Source organism: Poecilia formosa, unplaced genomic scaffold, assembly GCF_000485575.1.
Source record: "Poecilia formosa unplaced genomic scaffold, Poecilia_formosa-5.1.2 Scaffold82, whole genome shotgun sequence".
Classification (NCBI taxonomy): domain Eukaryota; kingdom Metazoa; phylum Chordata; class Actinopteri; order Cyprinodontiformes; family Poeciliidae; genus Poecilia; species Poecilia formosa.
In genome coordinates this window covers 404206-425218 of record NW_006800021.1, presented here as the reverse complement: position 1 = coordinate 425218, position 21013 = coordinate 404206, and the positions used below count along the sequence as shown (strand labels likewise).

Sequence of the window (21013 nt, the reverse complement as noted above, 5' to 3'; positions counted from 1 at the left end):
CCGGTATGGCCCCGCCATCTTTATTTCTGTGTCAACCGTCTCAGCCTAAGGACGACCAGCAGCGGCCTCTTCTGGATGGCAGCCAAACTACAACACTAAAAGAAGGTTTAAACTGGCATTATTAATTGATTGATTGATTGGAACTCATTTTAATCTAATAAACCATTAATTGTTTGCATCCCTTGAAATACTTACAGCGACCGACAGGAGGACTCGTAGGGAACCAGTCAGTTACATAAGGTTAAAGATCCACACTGGAGCAGCTATAGGGAACCTGTAAGATATTAACAGGTTACTAACATGGATAACTCCAGGTTCAGTCACAGGTTTGGTCACAACAGGAATTAATCTGAGACTTATCCTGAAATGCACTTCCCCGACATTAGGAAACCGTTTCAAACATTTATACAGATTATGTGTCTGTTTTTCTTTCTGTGGAGCTTTACCACTCTTCCACTGTCTGAGATATTAATTGCAGCTCCACACTGAGCCGACCGCTATCCTATTCCTGCAGTGGAAGCGCTGCTTAATCACTCACGTGGTGCTGTGAGATTCTTCCAGGCTTTGTGCAGATTAAGAGGACATTGCTTTGAAATGAAGAGAGAAAATGGTCTAAAGATTCCTAAATCCTCCTCGGGGAGCTTTGGTCCTATAGACTTTTTATTTTGGTATTTTCCAGCTGTTTATGTTTACCATTAAGAAGCTTTTGTTTCCTCCAATACCTTAAATCTTCCTCATTCCTTCACATAGTGTGACACTTGGAAACTTTCTGAACAAGGTAGATTTGTGCTTTGGGGCTTTGGCCACTTCTTCTAATGAATTATTGAGACGAGCGTTTTTTTTTTGTTTTTTTACAACTGATAAGTCTCAGTGTAATGCCAGATTACAGAGGAATACGTTTTGATCAACCTCACTGACAGACATTCGGCTGATTTATTTTTTTTCCCCACATTACTTTGTGTCTTTCCTCGTATTTGTTGTCAACTGTAAAAAATTTAGGATGAATTTCAGTCACGCTGAAGTTTCTCGACAGAGCGTCTCGGGTCTTTCCCGTCAAAGCCTCAGGATGTCGGCAGCTGGAATTAAGGCTGCCTTCTCGCTGTCTTCCCATTATTGACTTCTCTTTGCTTCTGGATCCTCAGCTCTATTTAATGATCAGTTGTTTGTCAGCTCAGATCTGGGTTTGTCATGTGATGCCGATCAAGTGGCACGAGGAGCGGTCTTTTCTCTCCTTCCTGGTGAAGCTGCAGACATCAGCCACAATGTCCAACAATGGACAATTACAAATCATTACGAAGGACAATTTCTGGGCTCCATCGACTGTAGCCATTTTGGTGGAGAATTTAGGAAACGGCACTTTGAGCTGCTTCTAGTATGTTGGGTGCTTTATAAATAACATTGATAGATTGATTGGTTGATCCGTCTAGTTTTCAAATTCTTTTGGGCTTAATTGAACAAATTTACTTTCAATCATAAGGTCAGGATTTGGGTCATATATAGGCAAAATTAACTTAAAATTTAATTAAATAAAAGCTCCACTAGTAAAAATCAATAGTCTGTGAAATCAAGACATAAAAATTCTGTAAAGTCAAAATACAGTGACGTGTTTATTCTCCAGTATGATGAACTGAAAATGACTGTAAATTTAAAAATAAATTTTTTAAAATAATATTGTATTTTGCATAGAGAAAAGTTGTATCCTTCACAACAACATAAGTTATAGTTTTTTTCTATATTTATTTATTTAAATTTCAAGAGTGTAAAAATTACAAATCATTACAAAAGACATTTTATACTCATAAAATGTCTTTTTATATTCCAGGATTACCGATTGGATTTGGTAAACAAGGATTTAATTGCCCCTCTCGTGAAACTTGTGCACGAAGCCGCTGACGTGAGTTATGGCTGAGCAGCATGTCGGCGCCAAACCTGCACAGACTGTAGGAACGGCTCAGTGAAACTCGACGCTGCGTTTAACGGCCAAATGATCGCACTGAACTCAGATTTCCTTAAAAGTTCCTTAAAAGTTTCAGATTGTGACATTTAGATACAGCTGACCGTGGGGTTGAGCAGTGAACTGAAGGGAGTAAATGTGGGTCTGTTGTGTGTGTTGTCCGTCAGTAGTGAAGGAACAGAGCCGGACAGTGATAAACCCCAGAGAGTGATGGATTACGGCCTCCTCTCTCTGAGACGTCATGCGTTATCATGCGACCCCTTTCCCTCATCCCAGCCGTACTGCTTCATGCCACAGCCCTGGCCTGCAGCCTGACAAAATAAAAAGTCTCCATTTGCATTAACCACCTGTGCTCGATGAGACAAATTTGTATCATCCTTTAATATCTGTTGAAGGGCCGCACACAGTCAGTCCAAGGGCCACAAATGGCCCCTGGGCCACACTTTGGACAACGCTGCTCTGTTTATTTAGTATTATTTATTTATTTGTGGTAACAGAGTAACAGAGCAAATAGAAATGCATGATGCGCTATTCAGATTTGTATTTACAGAATGATCAAATTTGAAAACTAAGAATTATTTCCTTCCTGCTTCACATTTATGTACTTTTTTGTATCTCATAAATCTCATTCGGTCTCTTGGCAGGCGCGCTTTTCATGCTGGAAGTTTCTGTGGTTTTATTACTGTAAGTGTGGATGGCAGAATTTTGAACATTTTTCTTCTAATAATGAAATCTCTCTCTGTGAGGAGAGCTGCTGCTTCTAGTGACCTTCACATCCAGCTGGCACACCGAGGCACACACCCTCACACACCCTCACACCGACATATCTTGTTCACTTTCAATTTGGCATGAATGGCTGTGCCATGGTGTTGTTTTTCACCACTTAACTGCAATTAGACTTTGGGATTGTCGACGGTTAATCATCTGTTCCTCCTCTCGCCCCCCCTCTGAGTTTTTATCCGCTTGCTAGCGCTAACAAAATGTCCTTCTTAATTACGCCGTAATCGGCATAAACAAAGTGTTTATTTTTGTGTAATGAGCTGTGGCTCGTTGCAAAAGAAATACAATAAAGCCAGGCGGCTTGAGAGGCATCGCAGTCACCTTTAATTCATGGTTACTAACCAGAATGTTGTGCATCACTTTAGCAAATCTGTATAAATTTGAAATACTTTCCACTTCAACGGCTTATTATAAGTCGAAGCTTTATTTTTATTTTTTTTTGTTCTCTATAGAAGTGTTTGCATTCCAAAGACTGCGCCCCGTTGCTTTAGATTACTTTGGCTGTGAATTGTGATTACATGAATAAATAGACGTAGATTACTCTCTTTTTTTTAACAACTTGATGTTAACTTTATCACTGCGCTGTAATCAATTATCACCCAATTGTTTTCATTCGTGGTTCTGAAAGGGAAGATTCTCTGTTTTGTCACTTGGTTATCATTCAAGATCTTTGTAACTTTGAATAAAAAAATGTTTTGTTTTTGATTTGAGCTGCTGATGATTTTCAGCAGATTAGTTCTTAAGTTAAATGAGAAAAATTGCAAATTTGTAAATATTTTTTTTAGACGGCAAACAGCACCGAACTAAACAACAGACGTCTTGGGGTTTGACGTGTTATTAGCAACATAGCATGTTAATTACGATATTTTTATTGTTTGTTTTTTTAGAATATCCTGCAGAAATAAAGAAAATAAACCTAGACCTAGACCAAATATGGACCAGAGTTGAATAAGTCAAGTATCCATCCATCCTTCCTATCTTCCTTTGTTTCTTTTTTCCCCCCTGATATTGGATCACCGGGGTAACGGGTCCAGTAGGGAAATCCAGACATTCTCCCGGAGAAAACAGGAAAGAAGGGATACATGTGCTCCTTCCAGAAAGTTCTGGGTCTTAACCCAGAGTCTTTCTTCAGCCTCTGAAGAAAACTAAAAAGCAGCTGTCACCCCTGACAACGTGTCTCCTAGGCTACATACAACCGCCCTGAGAAGAAAGGCAATTTTGTACCCAGATCTTTTTCTTTCAGTCGTCATGTTGGGACTTGAGCAGAATGTTAAATCAAAACGTTACTTTTTACATAATTTCTTTCTTCACAACAGCAGACTAATGGAGTGGCCAGATTTCCCAGTCTGTCTCCTCATTTCCAGTCACTCATGGTCAAGAAGCATTGATGCATTAGTCCTCTCCTGACCCCTGACCTTTCATATCATATACCTGTGGTGTCATGATCTTCACCCAGGCAGAAGGCTGGTGCTTACAGTGATCAACAGGTAAAACAAATTAAAACTAACCAGATTTGAAAAGTATTTATCATGTCAAATAGAGCTTTTAGTGATTAAGTAGTACATTTTCTTAATCGATATATAGTTAACCTTGTCCAAGTAATTTTCTATGTTGACTTAAGGACCAATTTGTCTAAGATTACCGTAACTGAATATATCTAACATTAGCATAGGCTAACTGTTTAGCCAGTTTATTGCAGCTTAAGCTACCAAACATATTCTGTAATGTGAAGGTCATGAACACAACTCAGTGATATTAATATCATTATACAGCATCATTTCAACATTTTACCATTTATTTCATAAAACACAATCAGCAAAGTCTGAGCAAATCCTTACATAGTTCTAAATGAATGTAGCCTCTTCTCTAACCTAAACAGGTTCGTACTCACTGTTGGTTGAAACAATCCAATTTATGTCCCTACGCAGTATTTCTGTGTGAAGTGAGTCTGTCTTAACTATGTCGAACAAAATTACACAGACGGATAACCAGGAAGTAAGATTCACACCATCAATTGGAGACAGGAAACCTTGTAACTAATTGATTTGTATTTGAACTCTGAGTTGCAACAGATAAAACAGCAGACTGCATAATGCATACTGTTGCTTCTGCCCATAACCTCTACATGTCTCCCCTTTTCATGAATCTATTTTCATTTATCATATTTGTTTGTAAATGTTAATAAGCAGGTTAAGATCAGTCATGTTTCATGAGATTTTAATTGATGTAGTTCCATCCGACTTAGCAAACAAATTCCTGTGAACTGTGATGAGATTAATCTGAGAGAAAACAAAACAATGCTCTCCTCTGTTCTGCAGAGCATCTGCTATCCTCTGGAGTACCAAGGTCAGATATTATAGACGGATAAAACCCAAAAGCTGGATGATCCCCCACCGCTCCCCTCCCGCTTCTGACTTTGTTACAGCAGACACACCGTCAGACGGTGCAGCTGGTGGATTTGAGTTTCCCCCGTAATGAATCGGTAACAAATTTACCTTTGAAAGTCGCTCCCCGAAGTGCATGAGAGAGCCTAATAGCGTGCACGGTCCAAAATACAAACAAGCCAATCAATTTCTCCTCCTTCGCTCCCTCTACCCTTCAAACTTCTCGGGGAGCTCACTCCATCTTGGCAGGGAGTCTTTCTCTCCGTGCCAGGGCTTTTTTTCAATCACTTGCTTTTCATTAACATCTCCAGAGGCTCCGAGTTCTGATGAGGTAGAACAATTTCTTCCTGCTCTCAAAGCGAATAGGGTTGCTACCTGTTCCATCTCGACACTCCCTGTGACGTTTGAGCGTTCCTAAAAACTCACGTACCCCATCTGATGATGACAACGATGATAAAGATGGGCCTGTTTTACAAAGACAAACAAAAAATGAATGTTTTTTTTTTTGTAATTCTCAATTCGCACTGCAGACATGTGGAACATCAGCACAATGTGCCTTAGCTACGCTTTCTGGTGAACAATTGCATAGAAACACAGAGACGTCAGGGGATTCTGTCGGTACGCCGTGTCCCACACCTGCTGCAGGAAAGTACAGGTTCTGTTTTATACGTGGAGAACATGATTCACTGAGAATATGAGTCAGTCATTCCATCCAGTGTTTTTAACTATTGATAAGTGTGTACTTGAATCAAATGTATTGGTTTAGTGAAGTGCTATCACCACGTGACTCTGTCTGGTGAGGTAAATGCAAGTTTTTATTAAATTTTAAGCATCAAAAAAATCTAGAAAGAACAAAAATACCTCCATAGGGTTACTGATTGTTGTCAATGACAACACATAGAAACCGAGCTGAATAACACATCTTCAAATGTACCACATTCTTCTTATAAAGTTTTACACTATTAATGTAGTCTACTAATGTAATATTTATATTGTTTGAGAGTTTTTTGTTATTTTACTAACTGATTAGCGTGTTAGCTAATTATTGACTTACTTTCCACTAAGCTCACAGTCACCTATGTGTGCTTTCATTAGCAAAGATTTCTATGTGCTTGAGGAGGAAATCAGAAGAGAGAATGAAGACCTAACAAACTCCCACCCCACGGAGGTATTTAAAAGTTCTCTGTGAAAATACAAGCTTGCATTTAATTCGGCACGGTGGATAATGACTTCCTGTGACAAGTTTTGTTGTTCGAAAAGCAAAAAGTTCTAGCAGTATTTACAGTAAGCAGGTCTAATACTAATGCATGTTTAAAATACAGTAGCACTGAATGGAAATAGGAAAGACAGACACATTTGCTGTGCTTTCTTTTATTTCCCATGAAATTACAAATATTTCAAGGGCATCTATTTTTCACACCTCTCAAGCTGTTCCTTCTGCTATTAGTTTTCTCACAAAAACATGTCATTTAGCATTAAGAAATGATGTTATGCAATCAATGCTCGTGGTTCCTTGAAGGAAAACCATAATTGCTGCTGCAGCTGGTTGTTGTGGGATAAACCGTGCAAATCATCACCTCTCAGCAGATGATTTGCGCTGAGAGGACATTACATGAAAAAAACAAACAAAACATGACAAAGTAATTTCTTACATGATATGGAGTGGCTGCTGACTATCTGTTCGAGGTATCTGCGGTTGGAGAAATGTGTTACTTTCCTGTAAACAAAGAGTCAAGATTCAGGACCCTTTGATCACAGCAATAGGAAATTTCCCTTTGTGGTTCCAGATGCCATATCATCATCCATTTATAAAAATGTTTTTCGGTTTTAAAGGGAGGTGGCTAGATGAGTGGACTATAAAGTTATCTGCTTTGAAAAATGATGGGAATGCAGTTTGCAATTTATTTTGATCTCAAACTCTCATGCGTTTTTCTCACCCTAAAATATGCTAACGATTAGCTTTTGACAACAAGCTATCTTGCTCATTCTAACCGTCAGAAACCCGTATGAATGATGGCATTTCTCTCTCTCTCTCTCTCTCTCTCTGTGAATACAAAGAGGCTGTGACGGCCAAGACGAGGCCTTGATCAGTGCAGCGTTCCCCAGACGCTCAGTCAGTTCGTCAGCTCGCTAGCGTAGCCTCGCTCGGCATTCATTATTAATCACAGAATTTCACTGGGGTCCTCCTCTAATAGTGTGGAGTTGAAGTGGGATAAATTATGCAATTGTCTGCGTAGCACACAGCAGGTGGTGTATCAGGTGCTGCTACGGAGCACATATACTGCATGAGGGTTCTGCTTCGCACTGTCACTCTACAGAGAAGGATTTAGCAGCTGCGGTGGAGAGTGCCGGTGTTTTCCAGAGGCCGGTGTAAATAATTCTGATTGTAGGGGAGTATTTGGAATACCTTTGTCCATTTGAGGCATTTAAGTTATTTTTCTGTGTCCTCGTTTACCATTAAAGTACTTTGTTGAATGCAGAAACCTGAAACGGAGCCTTGTTGCCGACATTTCCACTTCAGTTACAGGTCTTCGTTCCATCTCGACCTCCAGTATTTAAGCAAAGCGTGTAACAACTGGCCTTTCCCCAACACCTCTTTAGCCACACGAAACCCTTCCCTGCCACACAAGTAATCACTATTTCCCGCTATTAACCTCCGATCAGCGCCACGGGATCAGGCGGGAGGTTAAGCAGCGCCAAGCGAGGGCAGCAGACGCATCATTTATTCATTTATCATCGCTGACCATCAATCTTCTCATTCCCAGGCCAGCTTTTGTTGTGCTTGCTGACCTGACGATTACAAAACCACAGCATCACTTTAAATAGAAATTAAGCAGAAACTAATCAGAGTAATATTGTGGGCTGCGACGCCGGGTCAATATAATCTCCGTTCAGGAGTCATGCGAGGCCTCAGCAGGAATCCACAGAGATGGAGAGAGAGACAGATAACGCGCACAGCGCTGGGCTTAGCTTCGTCTTTGATGTTTGCAGCAGAAACCCGAGCTGCTCACAGCCTATCTGGGCTTTAAGTGAACACACCAAAAATAAAAAATATAAAAATCCATGGAGAAAAGAAAATATCCAAATCGCAATGGCTAATGCAGCTCATTTTCTCTCTTTTTTTTTCTTTCATCACGATAGGCTTCTGGTCAAGGATAGCAAAATATTCTTCAGGTTCATTATTCAGAAATGTATATTTTACAAAGGCAGTGTGTTCTTGTGAAACTTCTGAGAAGTAGTTCGTCTTTTAGATTTCCAGCCGAAGCTTCTGCAGTTTAAAAATAAGATTTTTCTCTTTTTGTCAAATGTCTTACAGTGACGAATGTGGAGCGAGGGGAATAATAAACACTGTGTGTCGCGTACCTCTAAGCCACCAGGTGCCCATCTATTACCTACTGTACTTGCGTTCACTAGCCAGTTTATTAGACTGATCATACAAATAGCAAATCAGCCAATCACATGGCTGCCACTAGATGCGGTGAAGACAACTTTCTGAAATTCAAGCATCAACACCTGGATTATACTCTGACTCTTTGGTTGCTCATGTCAGTCTGAGGTGTTCAGAAACTGCAGATCTACTTGGATTTTCACATGACATCACTCCAGTCTATAAGAAATGCCTTAAAAAAAGACAACATATCCAGTGAGAAACAGGGGGGAAAAGGCATACTGGACCGACATTATAAAAAGTTGGCATTAACTCTAGTAACTACTCATCACAAGAAAGGTGAGCTTGAAACTTCTAACCGTTTAAATGTGAAGCAAATTGGTTTCAACAGCACATCGGCTGCTAGAGTTTAGATTTATGACCAAAATTATTTGCTTGATGGTCAGATCAGGCTCAGGCTTCTATGGTGCGTTTAATAAGCCTGCAATACATGAAGCACGGAGAAAACCAAATATTGTACCTTGTGCACAATATTAATTAAATATTGTGCATGAGAATGCACAATATTAAGTTGTAGTAGCCTGCTTACTTTAGTGTAAATAGAGGAGTAGATAGTTTAACCTGTTGAAGAAATATATGCAGTAAGGTGAACCAATCGCTTCGCTCATGATGATGATGATGATGATGGGATCCTACCAATCACACATCCCAGATGATTTACACTTGACTCACTCTGCGGTTACAACAAGCGACAAAGTAGAGCTGGAAGACGTTAAACAAAAACATGGGATAAGTTACACTGCTTAATTGAATGGTGGTCTAAAACCAAAAGCAGTAAAATTGACCCATTTGAACCCATCAGCAGCATTTGAACCCCACAGCCCACCTGAGTGTCATTGCCGACCATGATGACCATGGCGTACCCATCATGGCGTACAATGTGATGCACTGTCCTTTCATCAGTGCATCACAAACTCAAGCAATCAGCAAATTAATCTTTTTATCACCCTTGTTGCAAGAATCAAGAGACTTCTGAAGGCAAAAGGGAATCCAAACTGGATGCTTTACCGCTGAGAAACTAACAAACTATGCAATGCGCTTCTACTTGCATCATCAAACGTTGTAAGATGAACTGCCGATGAACTCGATCGTCATCTCGGCTTGAAGCAATTCTTGAGCTGTGAAGCAAATTTTAAGCAGCTGTTTTGTCCCATTAAAATGAAAGCATGAACAAACGCCGAGCTGCAAGGGAGAGTGGGAACAGGAGAGTCTGAAGCCATCATCAGTCACATCTTCATGGGGGCGGTCGGTCCAGCGGTTCAGCTTGCAGGCCTTGTGTTTCCTCACCCATCAAAGGGAGTACAGCCTGTGGACAGGTCTGATTGGATGACAGAGTGATTCATCCCCTGGCATGATTCATCAAACATAATTTGCCCCACAACGCTGAGTGAGGGCCTTTATCTTTTCCCTGTGTTTGTGATGTTTGTATTTCTCAAGTGTTTCAGTGTGAACGTGAAGGTCAGGCCGACAAATTGGTTTGCTTTGTGTATCGAGTAAGTGTTGCCTCCTTAGTAACAATCAGATATCTGCCTGGGAACCTTCCGGCTCTTTGATTCCGTGAGGAACTAATTGCTATTGTCTTGTCTTTTCGGGATGTTCCTCTCTGGAGACTATTTGTATAAAGTATAAATGATTAAAAGCTATTTCTGACATCAACGTTGTGGTGATGATTCCTGTGTTGCGGACTCATGAAAAGGGTGGCAAATAAGTTTATTTTCTCAAAAATGAAGTTTCTCAGTAGCTGATACCAGTCACCTACTGCAAGGGTTCCCAAATTTTGCATACTGAGGAATGATTAATTGTTACTATTTACTCTATATTTGTTTGTCATAAATACTGTCTCATACCTTTGATTTTAAGTTTGTAGGGTTTTTTCCAGCAGTGTCTTCCAAAGCTGGATGGTTTCTTGTCAGAAATTTGTCTATTTGGCTCTTGCTATGCTAAACTAGCTTAAGAATCAAAGCAGCTTGATGAATTTGACTGGAAGCCAATCTTCTCCAGCTCTGAGGCCCCCTGCTAGCACCCTCTGGTGCCCCCACTTTGAAAACACTCTCCCCACCCCTCACCCCACACACACATTTATCATCGCCCCCCACAAAGATGTGTAAAAAAGCTTGATCAGTACATTCAGATCTGCTTTTTTTCATTTCATTTTCCGACTCATCGCTGAATGTTGCAGTGGCTGCAGTCCATGCACCGAGTCAAAAAGACATCCATTAGTTGAAATGACACAAAAATGATTAAATTCTAGTCGAGGTGCAAGTGAAGTGGAGTTGAAAGGATGTCTCATTATTTAATGCAAGGCTTGTTGGTGGGGTTATGAGCAGCAGGTGTAGCTCAGTTGGCAGTCGGAGTAAAAGCTCATCAGAACCAAAGTGGAAGTCTGCCATATTAGAATGAGCCCAGCCTCTGAGTTTCATAGTACTTCATGCAAACTCTATGTTTATAAACCTGCATCAGTCGCTGCATTTCCACTACAAAAGTGCAAGAAACTTTGTAAAAAAAAACAAAAAAAAAACAACAACCAAAAAAACAAATGAAAGAAACACAATTTTGCAATTGCAGAGTTTCCATTAAATAAGAAATGCATTTAAAATCACGCATCATAAGTTAATTCATACGATATTTAAAAAAACATGCTGCTCCATCATCATCCTACCACTTCCTGCCGTCGTCTTCGTGTTTTCCAGTAGTAACATGCAGTTGTTGATCACATGACTCACGAATTGCGAAAAACGTGTTTACATTGCAGATTTGCAAAATTAACCAATTTTGATGCAGCCAAAAAAACTTCTTCACCCCAACTCAAAAACGTTTTACCAAAAAACGTGAGTTTTCTGAAATGGGCATGTTTCCATTAGGCAAATTTATTTTTATAATTTTAATTTGTCCAACTATACGGTGAATAGAAACCCAGCTACTGTCAGCTTTCAGTAAGGCATAACGGAACATGGTCTTCAAGACCTTCAACAGATCATTTTCCATGCCATTCAATGGGATGTTGCCAACATCCACTTTCATATATTTAAACAATTTTTGGTTCCCAACATTTCAATCAGGGATCTAAAGTTCAAACATCCACCTAGTTGTTTCCATCTATAAATGTTTGTAGTAAGAGTTTTCTCACATTTTCCCAGAACAACCATCCTTCTGGTCTCTCTTCTCCTGCCAGTTGATTAATTTGGGGTCTATTTTGTCATTTGAATGGTAGTAACAAACTACCAGTGGAGTTGGGTAGAGCTAGCAGCTAGCCTGGTAAAAGCTAGCCCCTTGATCTATGCTTTCGGTCAGAAGGGTCTGGACACTCGGCTATTGAGAAATGGCTAAGTGTCATTGCTGCAAGCAATCATTTCTCTGAAGTCTGAAATTTTCCAATCACTAATGTTTAGCCATGACTTGACGGAAGCTATGCTATCGAGCTAACCTGAGATTTCACCCGCAGTAAAAAAAACAGCAAAAAGAGAAAAGAGAAGTGCCAAACTGAACATGTTTGTCAGCAATAAAATGCCTTAAACATTCCTATTGGTCTGATTTTAATTGCTCAATATTTGAAAAAGTGGCCAACACGGACTAAAAGGCTTCTTTGACTTCGTCCTAGGCCGTTGCCAACCAATATACAATTATGAAACAGCACAGTGGAACTGCATAGGAACCCAATAGACATAGTGTGTGATGTCTACAAAAACTAGTAAATACACATATAGATAACAGATAAAGAGAAGTATGATGGGACTTAAAACCAAGAGCTGCTGTATTCATTCAAGTATTGCTGAACAATCTTGACATTGTCTCATGGTTAAGAGAAGAGCGTAAACTAGCAGTGAATCTTCCGAGTATTTGTCTCTACGTTACACAAGAGCCTTAAGTTGAGCATACGCTGTCAGTGGGCTGGTGGAAAAGTTTTACCATGTTTTCTTTGTTGTTTTTAATCTGCAGATCTCCCGCGGCAGACCGAACAAACGTCTCGACTCCAGCAGAGCTCCAGCTGTCCTCAGCCTGCCTGTGGTCTGAGGGGACTCGCATCAAAGCTACAGCCCGCTTTTCTCTCTCTGCACCTCGTGCCTTCTTTAATCACATTGTTCAGTTCATCACTGAGGTAATTACATTTCCTTTTTTTCTCTTCTTCTTTTTCTTCTCTACTGTTCTTAAATTTCTTTGTCTTGCCAGCTCAAGACTTCTCTGTCTTTATCTCTTCGTGGGAGAGCTATTCCTTAATGCTGAAGCACCTCGTAGGATTTGTCTTTTTTCCCCCCCCCAATACATTAAAAGTTTAATTTCCTCTAGGGAGTGCGCTCTAATTTTAATAATTCACACTTCTGAATCAGGTGAGGGAAACTGATTTTTTCTCTCTCTTCTTTTCACAGATTACAGTGTGTTTTAGAGCAGAGTGGCAGAGGGCATTTGTTCTGGTCCGGGATATCTAAAGACAGACTCGGCTGCGTAATTGAACGTTTGAAGTCTGTCACCTGTAGTTAGCTGCAACTTGAGAAACTTAATTGCAATTCAGATTTATTCTGTGCTGCAGAGACACTTGTTCTTTATTACCTTTATTTTTTTTTTTTGCACTACTCTGCCTTGGAAGTTCGTTTTATAAGAAATTAGACAGAAGGCCTGGGCAGTAGCTAAAATACTGACTTATATGGTTTCATTGCTTTTACTGTGCACACAATGACTTCCTTGTGGCTTCACTTATTTGTCTCAACTTGCAAACTGCCATTTTCTCTAAATTACACATACACTTCCCTGAGTCCTGACCCACTTATCCCTTCCTACTGTAAAGTGTTTGAATGCATTAGCAGTATTAACATTTGAAACAGAAGGGAAAAAAACCTCTGAAACAGATAGCTTCCTATTGACCTATAAGTATTTAATAACTGCTGTCTCCCTTTTAAGAAAAACAAAGACATTAATTTGCATTTATAAGTATCTTTTGATGCGTTTGCACGTATTCCTCATGTTGAAATCCTAGAATCAATTTGATGGTTCAAAGAAAAAGGATTAAATAAAATGTGGACGTTAAGCAGCACCTGAATTTCTATTTTCTCCAGTTATGAAAATCATGAGCTATAGAACCTGTTGGAATCAGTATGAAGCAGGGATGATCTATTCCTGAGAGTTGGTGAGACTAGTCACATCAGGTAGTTATCCTAAGAAGAACTAGGTCGACTTACAGGGCGGACGGTAGCTGCGTTTCCATTACAAATGTGTGCAAAACTTTGTAAATTTTCCGATATAATGTCGAAAAATTAACACAATTTTGCAAGCGCAGAGTTTCTATTCAATAAGAAATTCAATTAAAATCACAAAGGAATAAGATTGTTCACGCGATGTCATTAAAAACCATGCCGCGTCATCATCCTCTATTTCCTATCGTTGTCTTCTTCGTGGTTTCTGCCAGTGGCAAAAACCGATTGTTGATTATGTGACTGATGTGATAAGGAAAAAGTGTTTCCATTGCAGTTTTGCAAAATAAAAAAAATTTAATACAGCTAAAAGAAAAACTACGAATATATAAATGTCCAAATTTGGGGCCTCCATTTGTGATTTATTAGCTATACTCTCCCTTCCCGGTTTTCAGTGGACGATCTTTGGTGACGTATTTAGGCTTTGTGTCCTCTAATGTTCACCAACAAACGACTGAGACTTTCACATAATAGCTGGATTTATAGCGAGATAGAAAATTGGCTTTGGTAGACAAAGTGTTTTCTGAAGGCGGCTGGTTTGCAGGGAATCATCACAAATGCAAGCAACGCTATTCAAACTCTTGTAAAACTGTAAGAAAGTTAGAAAGTCATTTTCCTGCTTTCATGTCACTATAATGCACTAGTTTGTTGGTCTGTCGCATACAGTTGTGACTTCTGACAATACTGGAGCTAGAGAAAAAATATCTTTTGTTTTTGTGTGTGTTGGTCTACTTATTACCCTTTCGAACTGATATGAAATAGATTTTTCTTTCTGCCACACAAAGCAGTTCACGTCAACTGTCGGCAAATCACGGCACTCAAAACTCCTGGCAGGACTTACGGTACTCCACAAAATGGCGACAGCAAACGTTGGGAGAAAACACCAGAGTCAGTTGGTTGTAAAACAATAATTGAATTGATGTGTAAATAATCACAATTCAACACTTTGACCTTTTTGAATTCTGTGCCTAAAAGTTAAGCAAAATGTGACAGAACTAAAACTACTGCAATAGCTAATGGAAACTAATCTAAAACTGAGCAATATTTAACCCATAAAAACTAGCAAACGCACTCAAAGCTAATTAAAACTAACTGAATTGCACAAACAAAAAGTCAACGAAATAAAACTAGAATGAAAAGTTCATTCTAGTTTTAGTTTGTCACATGCAGGCATCCAAAATGCCTGCATGTGACAAAACGTTTAAAATTTCAAGAGGTGTGAACACTGTGCAGATGTTTAACATAAGCAAACAGTCCATTCATTTCAACCTGCCCACACAAAAAAAATCCACATTTTTTTCATCAAAACACAACCTTAACCCGCACTTTCTTATAAAATTACATTTTCCACAAAGAGGTTCGTGATGGCATGAAGCCATCTCTTTTGGAAATTTCTCATAGAACACAGATGGACACAGCAACAGGGATTTATATCTAGACTTTTCACCAAACCCTTTTCCAGTTTCTTGTGGTTGCCTTTTTATTTCTTTCTCTGCTTATTTTTTTTACTGCTAGGCTATTTTTAGAGCTGAGCATTTATGCTGAGATGTGTTTACTACTCAGGAAAAAAAAAAAGAAGTCTTGCAACAGAAGTGAAGCTCCACACATGAATTATGAGTCCTCACCCCCTCCTCTTTTTAATTAGAGATGCTTATGCCATGAGGTGCTGAAATCCAACCCATGTGTTACTGTGGAATTAATAAATCATTTTTCACTTTCTCGCTTTGCTCTTAATTATCCCCTCTTTTTCTGAAGGAACTTCTTATTCTTTAGGATAGTTTTGGTTTGGGAGGTTAGCTCTGATTTTCATCTTTATTTCTTCTCCATCACTTGAAGTCGACTCTAACTGGAGCATGTGTAACCGAGAAGGGGGCTAAACGTGCAGACAGCCTTGGCTTTGTTTTTATACCCTTTGACCAAGGCTCTCGGCAAACATCTGTTGAGTCGAGGCTTTTAAAAATAAAAATAAAATAAAAAAAGCTGCGTGGGCGGAGGGGAAATCTTCAGATACCCCTCCTCTTGCATTCCAGGCTATTTTAAGCAGGGCCAGGAGGTGGTGTTTAATGATAAGCTGTGGGGCGTAGCTGACATGCTTGCCATATTACTCCCCCCAATGACTCAGGAAGCAATGGCTCTGTCGCCCCTCCAACCCGGAGGGGTGTGAATCATTAGAGCCCGTGTTTGAGTACGTCCAATCAGCCTCGCTTCTGGAAGCTCCACTGATGTCACTTATCTCAAGTATCGGATGACTTACAATACAGACAAGCAGGCTATTCTTATTCGCTCCCCTTACAAAGCTGAGATACCGGCCGGCTGCTGCAAATACACACCGACCTGGAATGTTTGGTGAGATCGACCAGGAATAAAAGCAGCCATCTTTTATATTCAGATGGATGTTTGAGTTTAACTTTCGGAGCACAGTCTCCTTGGCACACACCACTCCGAATGGAAGAGGCAGAATGGATAAATAAATGATAAGCATGCAACAAACATCAAAGGGGGATTGTGCGCTTCAAAGGGAATAAGGGCTTTGTGCTCAGCAGGTCCCGTAGTAAAGAATGACTACTTTTCATGTGCACACAGTCTTAGGCGGACACATCGTGGACCCCGTTTCCACAGTCCGGCCTGATTAAAATTCAAACCGTTCCGCCTGTGCTGACGCTCCCAGCAGAGCCGAGCCATCCGTCCACTGTCTTTGTCTCTGTGACATGGTCAGTATGCTTTGATACGATGTGTCACATAACGTTGTCTTTACTGCGTGAGATTTTTATGCCGGATCTGTTGAGTGCTTCTTGTAAAATTGTTCTTTTTTTTTTTTTAAATGCAGGGACAGAAGAGGTTCTTGAGTTTATGTTGTGTTTAATTCTAAAAATCCCATCTGCTATAACATTTATACGATGAAGACCAAGGTGAAGGTGGAGCTGGGTGATAAGTGAGGTTTTTTTCATCATTTTAAGTTTGTTGGTCTTCCAAGTAGCTGGGATACAGTGTCCTTTATTCAAGAATTTGGTATTAACAAAAGTATTGAGAACCTTTTGTTGATCACTAGCAGCAGTGAAAACCTTAAAGATACAAAGTCATGGACACATTTCTTAAAGGTGTGTGAAAAGTTGCTAAATAAATCTTTCATAGCGTTGTCATAATCCTTGACAAAAAACGTATCTAACCTTTAGTTTTCATAATTGTTTATAAAATCACTGATGGAACAATTATTGATATACTGTCTATACTTTGTTGATCAATTATATATATAATTTTTTTTAATAAAAATGGGTCAGGCAATTATTGTTGTACATAAATCTGTGGGTGCATTTTCAGGGGCATTTTGTCATACGGCTAGTGTCATATGTGTGTATCTTGGCATCAAGAAGCAGATGGAAACTAGCTTTGGATTATAATCTGGTATAATAACAAATATGTTGTATTTGTTCATCAATATGCCCTGCTGAAGTATTAAATAATTTTCCTTAAAATAGCACTGAGGAGGCTTTTGTAAGAATCGAGAACTAAAACAAAATAGTCCTCGATGTAATGCCGTATTCATCCCCTGAATGAATACGGCATTCATTAATTAATTTAAAATTAATTAATGCTTAATTTTAAAAAGTTAAGCATTAATCATAAAACCCTTCAGTAACCTTTATTATAACCAAAGGATTGTTGAGGGCATCACTGATTGTGCTAAATATAGGATTTTTGTAAACTTTTTCAGTGACTTCCTGTCACTTTGAAAAAGTGTATTATAAAATATAAACTTTACACATATACCAAATTTGTCTAATCTGTATAACTTTAAATCTTTTTACTTCTCTTTGCTCAGATAATGGGTCACTTGTTCTTTTCATGTTAACTTGCAACCACGTGAAAGAGAAGACAGTTGGAGACATGCTGTCTGATTATTTTCATTTCAGATATTTTTTTAAATGTCTTGCCTTTTCTCTTTTCTCTCTGTTCTTCTCCCTCCCCTCCTACCAGCTCTCCATTCTTGGTTTTGGTTCATCACTGTGCTCCATTAAAACTGAGGTGACCAACTGTTTTCTAACACCTGCTTATCTCCTTGGCCCATACTGTTGTGGATTTGTATTTCCAGCCTCCTTTGTTGCCGTGCCGTCAGCCTCCTGATATCATGCCTCCATCAGTAATGGATATCAGTGTGTGTGTGTGTGTGTGTGTGTGTGTGTGTGATTGTAAATGATGGCTGCGGGAAACTTGCATATGTTGGACGTTTGGCCTGTAACTGTGCTTGTGTGTCGGAAAGCGTAATGGCTGCGTGCATGACTGTAACCAATGAGAGCGCTGCTCCTCCATGCTGGCTGTTATTGATCATTTGGAGCTGTGACATCATTCCTTTCACCCCTCTTTGCAGCCCAAAAACAAGAATACTTGCTTTTCCTGAGTGTGTAATGTGCCGTTTCATTTCATTTTGTTTGAATTTCATCAGGAGTAACAGTGTCTTAATGACGTGATGGGCTAAAGCTTCTGATGCACAATATCAGCACCCAGCTGAGCATCCTCATTAATGACTTCGCCTTGCTGGCCTCGAGTTGAGGCTTCCATGCAGTTCTCCATGGAGAAAAGGATTTAATCATGTGCCCTCAAGGCTTTGGCATTAAAGTAGCCAAATAAATTTTGGGAAAAAGGGCACAATGACCTATGACCCCAGATCTTTAGGTGTTTTTGCATGTGAAAGTCCATAGAGTCGGTTCGATTGGGGACCAAAATTGCAACATTTATTACATTTTAGCTGGTGCGGTTCGCTTTCACATTACACATCAAATGAAGAACCTGTTCAGCCCTTTGCCTGTGGTGGCGCTGCACCAAGAACTACTGAAAGAAATGTCACAGTAACCTCTGAGGAAGACACTGAGGACAACTTCCTCGTTCACAAAATGTCAACTAAAATGGAGTAGTGTCATATTTTAGCAGTTGCAGGATTTCTCTTTTGTCTTTGCTAAAAGACCGCGAGCCGTTTCTCTTGCTAACGCTAGACACTAGCGATAGTTTTGGTTTTATTTAACCAGAATGGAGCGGTCTCTTGTTCGCTTGTCATTCACATATGCATTCGAACCGCACCAGAATTCACTTCAGCCAAGCAGAAATATGGGTTTTTATGCTAACCAGAGTTCACTTTTTTGATCAGCATTCATAGTTCAATTACGCATTCACACGTCCCCAAATGAACCAGACTTTCTAGACAAATTAACTAGAGTTCAGTGAAAGTGGACTAAACTAGGCCAGTGCACCTTTAGTCTTCCAGTCAACCATATTTTTCCATCATGCTGGAATTTTGTTCAGAAGATGCTTTGCTAAATCCTGAATCATCATTGGCTTCTCCTGGTTTGTGATTAACTCTCACATTTGACGTGGTGATGTTCAGCCTCATGCCACTCATCCAGCCAGCTGGGTCTGGGTGTTTTGTAATGACCTGGTACCCCTCCTCCCCTCCCTCCCTCCCTCCCTCTTTCTCTTCCCTCTCTGCCTGTAATGGAAGCATCCGTCAACTCTGCCCATGGAGGACTATGACGTTCGCTCTGCCGCCAGCATCCTGGCCTCGGTGAAGGAGCAGGAGGAGCGTTTTGAGCAGCTAACCCGAGCCCTAGAGGAGGAGCGCCGCAACGTCACCCTGCAGCTTGAGCGGGCCAATCTGCCACCCAACCCCGCCATCAGTCAGCCACTGGCATGGCAGCAAGTGGTGATGCAGGTAAACGACACCAACATGGTGGCCAACGCTTCTCCTCCCCCCCAGTGCCTCCCGCGGCTCCGTTTGTGCCGCGTTTTGTGCTCATTCGCCGCACCTCCTCCCTTCTTCCATCTGAGCAAGCTCATCTCCTCTCCCTGTTTGCTCGTGGTCATCACTTTTTCATGATTGCAGGGATTCTGTAATCTCTGTTTAATTTCCCAGTGATTTGGGACACTTGTTCCCATTGTCTGAACCCGCTGTCCTGGATGTTGTGCAATAATCTCCTCTGTGGTGACTCATCTTTAAAAAGGGAGCTGATGAGATTCAACCTCTCATTTTGTCTCCCTTCACCTCCCCAATCTTCGCCCTCCCGTCTTATCTCTTCTCGCCCACCGGTCTCAGAAGCTGCCTGGTAGTGCTCTGTAGTGGATGTCACCTTTTTTTCTGACAGCTGAAAACATTTTTCAGGCATTATGAGTGGAACCAGGGCTTGTACCCTCCTACAATGCAGCTTACTATCAAGAGGTGATGTGTGAATGATTAAATGCAAAGAAAGGTGCTTTGGAATCCTTAGGCTTGCTAATGCGTTATACAAATTAAGGCCAATTACCATTTAGAAATCTAACTGAACCCTTAACTCAACAGAAATTGCTTGAAAGCAATCCCTCCTAACAACTTATATTATAAGCAAACCTAAACTCAAACATTGCTAGTTTTTTTTTTCTCTTTTGAAGGACTTGTTCCAACATTATATTGATTTCTTGAAAGAAACCCAGTGGTCGTACAAACATTCTCCCCATCAGCTCAGCAACGTTTTGCCTTTTTAATAAGCAAAGCGAAGAGAAATTCTCGTGTGTGATTTCTATGTGGTTGTGTTCCAGTCCCATTCACAATTATATTACCGTTTTTATGTAATCCTGCTCTTACTTGAGGAGGTCTGGCTACTCTACCAACCTCTAGATGCTTCACTGAATGGCTAACATGTTTTAACAGAAAAGTCTCAACAGACACAATGTTTCTATGTTCAGCGAGCAAAGATAAATAATAAGGTTGGTTTCTAATGCTTGGTAATGATGTCATCAGTTTTCAAATTCATAAATGGTGTTGTGACCTCCATAAATAATTTTACTCTATATCTTAAACAAAATATAAGTGAACAAGAACTAGTTCATGTTGAAGCAATGAACCTTGTTCAGAATGTTTAGTTGCTGAAATATGAACACCAATTGATTAATTTCAACATAAGTAAATTATGTTTAGAACTTGTTAGGATCTTACTGGGACATTGTGATTAGGCCTGGAGTCAAGGCCAGTTCTGCTGAGACAGAGGCCAAGACCTTCCAAGACCAAGGTTAAATGTTTATAGTTCAACAAATATTTCATGACATTGTTTTTTGATTGTACACCACAAAATGCAAAATGTAATGGAAAAACAATTAATTACTCAAGCAATACTGCTTCTTAGTACACTGTCATAAATGTCATATTGCGCTAATATTCGCGTCATTAAATGCAGCCACACTAAACGCAATCTCTAAGCTGAATTCTTCAGCTTACATTTCATTATGGTTGCATGATAAAGAA

At 40.0% G+C, this 21013-nt stretch overlaps 1 protein-coding gene across 1 annotated transcript in view; it reads left to right on the top strand.

The window, feature by feature from the left end:
• arvcfb (ARVCF delta catenin family member b) overlaps positions 1-21013 on the top strand; it is a 258356-nt gene that overhangs the window by 74646 nt on the left and 162697 nt on the right. The window contains exons 3-5 of the mRNA XM_016673815.1: positions 12503-12662; positions 17725-17772; positions 19241-19450. Coding sequence (XP_016529301.1) covers positions 19259-19450 — 192 coding nt within the window. The 5' untranslated portion in view covers positions 12503-12662; positions 17725-17772; positions 19241-19258. The remainder of the gene's footprint in view (positions 1-12502; positions 12663-17724; positions 17773-19240; positions 19451-21013) is intronic.